The 9,054-nt window shown below is 39.6% G+C and overlaps 1 protein-coding gene across 1 annotated transcript in view; it reads right to left on the bottom strand.

Annotated features, from left to right (window-relative positions):
* The window catches only part of LOC106807460 (diacylglycerol kinase delta-like), a gene marked incomplete in the record, with an annotated part of 112,976 nt that extends 104,383 nt beyond the window's left edge, over positions 1–8,593 (bottom strand). The window contains 1 exon segment of the mRNA XM_014809796.1: positions 8,395–8,593. Coding sequence (XP_014665282.1) covers positions 8,395–8,565 — 171 coding nt within the window.
* Positions 8,594–9,054: the final 461 nt, after the last annotated feature.

The following is a 9,054-nucleotide window of genomic DNA, read 5'->3' on the forward strand; positions in this document are numbered from 1 at the left end:
AGAGAGAGAGAGAGAGAGAGAGAGAGAGAGAGAGAGAGAGAGAGAGAGAGAAGAGAGAGAGGAGAGTGAGCTGCTGCTGTGTAAATGTTTATGCAAGGGGCAAGCGATGCACACGTGTCCGCATCGGAAATACTCGCACTACAGTTCGGCCGTATATTAGGAAACTGCGAGTTGATCTGATTGAATCGGGCGCTTGCCTGGACCGTATACCTGCTGGTCACCATGGCAATGGCGTTAAGGTCACCGCGTTACCAGACACGCGCTAGTGGCTAGCATCTGCACTAATTGTCATATCGAGTATTCACCTAGTACTACTCGACTTCTACTTTATATCATATCCGTTTATTAATATTATTGCGATATAGATATTTCGAGGTATTATTACATTGCTGCCCAGCTCTATATTAATAAACGCATATGATATAAAGTAGAAGGCGAGTAGTACTAGGTGAATAGGGGCGCCAGTGGCACCCCTATGTCCTTCAACATATTATGTTGACAGCGAGCATACAATTGTGTCATGCCGAAACCCCAATTTCAGTATTTATCAAGCTACAGAATAGAGCTGAAATGCTGCTTATATATATATATATATATACAATGATCTCACTGATGTTGATGACGTCACTGATCACAATGACGTTGGCGTGGTTGTGGGGCACTAAAATCCCTCTCGCTAAACGGTTTCCAAAAATGAAAATTCCAGTTCATGATTAAGATTTCCAAAAATTCAACCTTTGCTGTTTATTTCTGACTTATCGGGAACATTTCGTAATGTTCGTAATTCGTTTAATAATTAATGCATTTCCACCTACAGTAATAACTGTCGCCCAGTGAAGTAGCGCAAATTTCAAGAAAACTCAGAAGTAACTCGAGAGAAACAGCGAACGTTCGGCGAGGTCTGAGCGAAAAGACCGCTTCCAGCAAATATCAGCTCGGCAAATATATCTGGCACGGCTCCAGCTTGCGCGCCGAAGATGCAGCAAAGGGTTTGTTTAATAGAATAACATCACAAGTGTCGTCAAGCATCTGCCCATCTGTCAGCTTGTGCCATTACGAACATGAAAACATTCGCAATCATCAAGTACTCTCTCAGCTAGCACACGCCGAAGCTATAATCAACTAACACTCTCAACGGAGAAAAAACGGCAGTGACATCTTCATCCAGAATAGATGGTGAATTCACACTCGGATAATAATAGTGACGCAATTAAATCTTTTAATTACAAATGTGTGACATTTTGTCAGTAAAATGGCTATTCGGGATAGAATACGTCGCCATTCCGATTTACATTTGAAAAAAATGCATTTTTGCACTTCGGATCGTACCCTCATTATTGCTATCATTATTTTATTCGATTATTAATAATAATAGAATAACAATTTTAAACATTCTTCATCAGATCCCATGATGCTACCCTTCTACGCTGCCGGAGACACAACGGCCATCTGCGATAACATCAGAAGTAGATAATATGGAACCCCTATATAATAGGAATAATAGAGATTCCCTATTATCTACTTCTGATAACATGCACCACCACCTGTTTCAAGATGGTTTATAGATCGAAACCCCATAATATCACTGCGTATACACAGACATGCACCGCCTCCCCCCACATCACACCACAAGACGCACGCACTACACAACTATCACAGCAGACACCCACACACACACACAGGGCCACGACATCAAACCGATCCATTGTACGGCATAAGCATCTTTCATCTGTCCTCGGATGATCGGCACTACTCTGTCATGTAACGTATCTGCCATGCAGGCAACGCCGCGTGCGTGCGTGCGTGCGTGCGCTTACAGGGAGGGGGAGTGAGCGAGCGATTGATTCTCTCTTCGTGCATTGATTTACTCGAGCATTCTTTCATGATTATGCATGCTCGCGGCATTGATACGTCACATTTGGAAGCTGCTGCAGCTCACGGTACGCCCCTCTCAGGTGGCCATTTACTGTTTCATTCACAAATACTACATAAAATAATGCGCCGAAAACGCACACTGCGCGCGTCTGCCTGCACTGCTCCCAGAAACGCGGAACCCACGGGGAGAGGAGAAGAGAGAGGGAAGACGAGAGAGCCGAAGAGAGAGCGAAAGAGAGAGAGACAGGGAGAGAGAGAGACGGGAGAGAAGAGAGAGAGAGAGACAAGAGAGAAGAGAGATGAGATGAGAGATAGAGAGAAGTAGAGAGAGAGAGGAGAGAGAGAGGAGAAAGAGAGATGAGAGAGAGAGAGAGAGAGTTGAGAAGAGAGAGAGATGAGAGAGACGGAGAGGAACAGAGAGAGAGAGAAGAGAGAGAGAGAGAGAGAAGAGAGAAGAAGAGAAGAGAGCTCTGAGAGAGAGAGAGAGAGAAGAAGAGAGAGAGAGAAGATGATAGAGGAGACGAGGAGCGAGAGAGAGCGCACCGCGCAATTGTAAATGAGCGAGAGACAAGAGAGAGAGAGCGAGAAGCGAAGAGAGGAAGAGAGTGAGATAGAGAGATAGAGGAGAGAACAGAGAGAGATTAAGAAGACGAGAGAGACGAGAGAGAGAGAGAGAGAGAGAGAGAGAGAGAGAGAGAGATGAGAGAGAGCGAGAGGAGAGAGAGCGAGAGAGGTAGTAGAGAGAGAGAGAAGAGAGAGAGAGAGAGCGAGAGAGGCCATAGAAGATGAGTAGAGAAGAGAGAGCAGAGCAGAGAGAGAGGAGAAGAGAGAAGAGACGAGAGATCGAATAAGAGATAGATGGAGAGTGAGCTGCGCTCTGTAAATGTTATGCAAGGCAAGCGATGCAGCACTGTCCGCATTCGGAAATCACTCGCACTAATCGTTCGCCGTATAACTTAGAAACTGCGCTTGATCTGATTTGAATCGGGCGCGTTAAGCCTGGACCGTATACCTGCTGTGCAGTTCATTCAATGGCTTTAAAGGTACACGCTTACCAACACGCGCTTAGATGGCTAGCAATCTGCAACTAATTGTCATATTCGAGTATTCCCTATAGTACTTACTTGCGACTTCTATCTTTATATCATATCGCGTATTAATATATTGGCGATATTAGATAATTCGAGGATTATTACATTGCTGCCGTCAGCTCTATATTAAATAAAACGCATATGAATATAAAAGTAGAAGCCGATAGTACTAGGTGTAAAGGGCGCCAGTGGCAGCCGCCTATGCTCCTTCAAACATATTATTGACAGCGAGCCATACAATTGTCAGCCGAAACCCAATTCAGTATTTATCAAGCTACAGAATAGAGCTGAAATGCTGCTTATATATATAGCTATATATATACTATTGACGTATCTACAAGGGTGTGTGTGGCAGTAATCAAGCTGTGACTATGACGTACCATGATGTACCATTACGTAGTCGTACCATGACGTAAAGCACAGTGACGGAAATCTCACTGTACGGATGCTTACCTTATTAATTATTTATTTAAGAATATATGAAAAGCTAGCAGCAAGTGTTTTCAAGTAAAAATTATTTTGCATGATTATATATGCATTCCTCGCTCAAATTATGATAACAGCAGGAGTAATTAAACGCATTTCTGATATTTATTACCATATAAGCTTTGCAATAAGTAAAGACACTGAAATCCTGCTAATTTTAGAATTTTTATATCAAACACGGTGCAATATCAAAACTTCTTTACTACCTTTACTCAACGTTGGAATAAATGTAAAAATGGACCAAAGTTCAAGAAGCTGCTTGAAACTACATGCTATACCTTTTAAGCAAGTATATAAACGTATACATACACTCGTATTTTTACAAAGAATTAATGGACTGTTCATTTAATTCTGCTATAAGTAATTAAATTAATAGATAGAATTTATGAATTAATTTAACTTATTTCAATTAATACTGAACAACAAAAATCGTATGCAGCATAAATCAATACTCATTTAACTGCATGCCGAAATAAATTAAAACCTAGTAAGCGAGCGCTATATCCTTTTAACATAACAAACTGCCGCGCCCACCTACTTGTCTTTCAGACTCCACCCGTATAATGGATAAAAAAAATCCAACGATTGAACATACATGTGCTGTCGTTGTAATATAGCAAACGCGAGTGCGTGTGTGCGTGCGTGCGTGCGTGCGTGCGTGTGGCTGCGCCGTATCTGACACCTGCTATGGAACATTTTGCACCCACCAGAAAACATACCTGTTTCACATCTCACACACCTCACATCTCACACATCTCAGCAGCTGAGCTGCATAATTAACAACATTACTCGTACACTCACTCACATTAACCACTTCGCTTGAGCCAACTTCGGCACATTGGGTTACTCTGACAGCCTCATTTTGATTGCTTATCCTTGCGAGGCAGACCATTTCAAAACTAGCCGTTTTAGGTGATGAGTTGAAAGATAGGATGACATAAAAATTTAACATTACGGTACAATTATATGGGAAAAAATCGTAACGCTATATATACAGTAGCCATATATAACATTATTATCTCATAATATTATACAGCCATTAAAATAATATTTACATGATGCTGGTACACGGATACGTAACTCGAATTTGATAGCTTGAAAGCTTATGACAAATAAAAACCATTTCGGAATAAATTTACAAACCACTTCAATATATCTATTTTATCAGATTCACCTCGTATTAATTCGTGAGAATTACTTTAAAAATTGCTTTTTCAGCAACAGCATTTATGTAGGATTGCCCTGAGCGCGTGTTTCCATTCGCTGTAGAAAAATAATCAATTTCCTGCAATTTATGTCATACTGAATTCACACGACCGAAAAAGCAAACAACTTTGTGTTCGCAAAAATCATCTTGCCACAAGCAAGTCCACGCGTATAGTAATACATACTAAACCGTGTGCATATGAAATGGAACACTGAATGTCTGCAAACGTTGCACTTGCCTTCAATATATACAATGTTAAACGTAACACTCTTCGTATTGTATGCCCAGGTTTTACAAAATTCTATAATCACTTTTAGATATTGATCTAGCAAAGATTCATAAACTGTATTACAATACATAATAAATTTTGTTCAGAGATTTTTCCATAAAATATATGAGTACTGTTAATATTAACCAAGCTGATTAAAAGCTAATGTTAACTAAGCATATATATATAAATTTATAAGCTAAATATATAATTTAACTTATATAAAAGCTATTTAACAACGCTCACTACTAAAAGAAAGTTTCCAAAAATGTTATAAAACCCATGCCAACATTTATTTTTCCCAGAGGTAACATTTGTAAACATGGTTTCCGTGCATGTTGCAATATCTAGATATATTCGTTGCATGGTTAAACGGTGACTATAACGTTAAAATTTCAACATGCACAGTTAAAATAGTTTTAGTGAGTATATTTTACACGAAACAGACAAAAAGTATTTGCAAATTTTGATTAGTGTAAACTGCATCCGTTAAGGTAGATGTATTGCCACTTTAACTAACCAAATTATACTTTGCTTGCCATATCGGTGTAGTTAGGGCCACGTACTAACGCGATCAAATAAAACGCGTAAATCTTTCTTTTGTTCAAAATCCGTTCTCGCACACATTTCAAATATCGCCAGTATCTGTTAGGCGGATGGCAATGTAAGGCTAAACCCATCTAAGCGACGGTGAATCACGCCTTTGGTAAAATCGCATTTGCCATGTTTTATATGGCGTATACGGGATGCGTTTTAAAGGAAAAGAGCACGAAGTTTTGTGCTTTATTTGACGCTTAGTGGTTCACTTGGAAGGGAAATGACGGAAGAGGAAGACTAACAGCTTGTATGTAAGCTGTGCTGTCAGATGTGATGATACGGCATTAATCAGTGCTTATATCATTGTAGACTAGTCGCACATCTGCTATAGAAGTAACGTACTTTTTATCTGCCACCACGATGGGGGGCCATTCCAATTTGTTTGCAGTCATAACCCGAGACGTTATATAGCCTAAAAGCCCTTGCCAATAAACCTAGAAGCTACAAGATGAACGAATTGTTGTCGGGAGAGATGCATGACATGCATATTTTAGACTCAGCACTCTAACAACATTCCGGACCGTGCGTTTGAACCACAATAGGCACTGCGGCAAGGCTGTGGTTCGACCTCTCTATTCATCTATACATATCTGTTAAAAATCCTACGAAATGTTACAACTTATCTGTACTTAACCCTTTTTCAGAACGTTACTACTTTTTATCGGTTAAAAACCACTTTTACTTCGGTAACTATATATATTCGAACTATTGTTTTTTTACAAATTAAAATAACTAAATTAAATCTCTAGCAAATTTACTTGCATTTAAATATCTACACACTAAGTAATAACACGGTAGTTCAGTATGCCCAAAAGTGTTACCTCAGGACTAGACAGATCCCGACATTGTATAAATGCCGAAGAGCAATTGACAGAAGATTTTCAGGGTCGTTTGAGATTTTCAAAAGATTTGCAAGCCGTCCTGCGTAGCACATGTCTTCGGATATCACATGTACCTTATAGAGACCCTGTCCGAGTGGATAGCTGTCACGTTTGTACACTTACTACACTACGTCAGGAGTTAGACAATATACTGGTATTATCAAGGCAACCTTTCTTAGTAACATTTCTTGTGGGACAAACATGAACTCATACACCACAGGTAGGGCAACAACGGCAGTCTATTGCCATGGATATTTGGTCAAATATCGGTCAGAAGGATGCCGTCAATCAAGGTGCGCAACCGCTGCACTTGCTGTCAACGCCATGGTCAAATACATATACCCTCATGTTACATGTACATGCTTGCCTATACATGTACACAAGACACAAAAATCTTTGGGATTACATTTATTCCATGTTTTTTTCCTTAAAAAATAACTAGATGGACAAGAGCATTTTGATTTTTCTCGGTCCTCAGTTTTACCAGAGACGCCACAGATGCCGCTCATGTGAATTCAATGAGCTTATATTACTGGCATTACCAGACACAATAAGAAAAAAGTGATTTTGAAACGAATTTCCTTTCAATTTTAGGAGTGTATATCGTACTGACTTTCAGTTTATACTTTTCTTTTTGGGTGTATAACATTTGCTCGTAATTGAATTACTATATATAGTTGCATAAGTAAGTAGGAATGCATCTTTAATTACTGCAAGCTACACTGCATGGGAGTAGTTAAAAATTAGTAAAAACTATAGTCGGTTACACTTACAAAACCTTTATCGCTACAAACATAAGTTTACAAGTACATGTTACATGTATTGACAGAGAGAGTGGGAAGTCTCAACAATGAATTCTTGCTTAGAGAATATGTATTGAATCATTGTCTTTCTAATTTATCAAATCAAAAAAAAAAAATGGAAACCTTACCAGGATCAATCCTATATGGTCTGGTACCCCTATACAGAAACAATTATCCTTGTCACACTATCCCAAACCCTTACCTGAGCCAACAATAGTCTAACACTAAAATCCGGCTACCGTATAAACCGGTAACACTTATTGCCCAACTCCTACGTATACAATGCTGCCGTTTGTGTTGCACGACTGCTGTACGGTACTAGCTCTAGTCGCTGCCGCAGTATTCCTGTGGTCGTTCCAACGAGATCTATAGACTGTACTATAGTATGAAAGCTACTGATTTAGCCCCACCAGGCTCTGCGACTGTTTCACGATTTCACGCCAGGTAGTGTGAAGCGAAAAAGTAACGTGAGGCTGCTACTGATTCTGCTGGGTATTGCCGATTATACGGCAACCACTCACTTACCCTAGGCCTATCCTATTCCTAAACCCATCAGCGCTTCCAATCACAAGCACTTGGCACGTCTCAATAAAAAAAAAAATGTAAACACGAAATGTATTTACTACCAAAGTCTCAACGTTTCTCTACTCTATTTCGCCTATTATTGCCGATAATTACCCGTAAATGGCGGTCAAATGCTCATCTGCAACACACAAGTACATGTACGGAACGCCCGCCCTGTGCACAAACAACATGAATTCATAACAACATGAATAATGATCTTTTATTCATGTTGTTTGTGCACAGGGCGGGCGTGCGGGGTTCAAGGATAGAGATGATGTCCAGTACTGTGATTGGATAGGATGATGTTAGTTGATAAGATAAGGTTAGAGAAGCATTAAGACTTTGGTAGTAAATACATTTCGTGTTTATTTACCTTTTTTTTTTAATTGAGACGTTCCAAGTGCCTGTGGTTCCAATGTTGAATTGAACCGGCGATAAATCTCGCCAAGTTTATCAGACAATCTGACACATATTCCCTGTTGGCAAATGTCATATTACGGTAGAGATCGCGAGAAAGAACGACACTGTTACTTCGCACATTACTATCATTACTACTATTAGCGTACGTAGCAACGTGTACATTTATCTATCACTTGAACTCCTTAGTATATTTTACACTTACCGAAACCTGTATCTGCTTCGAAGTTGAGATCTTCCTATGATATGATCTTGCTTCTTCCACCTCTGCTTCACTTTCACTTGACTCCTCTGCGATTCCGGGATCAGACGGCATGTTTTGTGTACTGTGTGACCGACACGATATACTTTCTACCGTATTCAACCGCGATGCCATGACGGACTGACTGCCTCCGCATTACACGCTGAGGTAACATTGATTGAGAAGCGCCGCCATGCCCATATATATATGTATTATACAGCAACTTGTTTATACACGGTAGCGCCATCTAGTATTAGAAAACGCCACTGATTTCTAAATACTAACACGGTTATATAGAGAATTATATAAATACATGTATAGAGAATAGAGATTATATAGATATCGATATGTGTGAGCGGGTACTCATCCGTGTTTTCCTCATTATAGTTACCCGTTATTATATTTAGGGGGTTCAGAACGAATTACACTGTTTTAACGAAATCATTAAGATTTTTACCTTAAAATGCAGTTTTAAACAAACAGCAAGAAGAGTTATACATGCAGTATAATCAAAGTAGTTCTTTTTTTATCAAATAAATAAATATATGTATTCTTCCACGATGGCATCATAAGATCACAGCTACATTAGCGTCTGAAGAGCATGGAATAACGTCTGCTCGAGTG

Source organism: Priapulus caudatus, unplaced genomic scaffold, assembly GCF_000485595.1.
Source record: "Priapulus caudatus unplaced genomic scaffold, Priapulus_caudatus-5.0.1 Scaffold216, whole genome shotgun sequence".
NCBI lineage: Eukaryota > Metazoa > Priapulida > Priapulimorpha > Priapulimorphida > Priapulidae > Priapulus > Priapulus caudatus.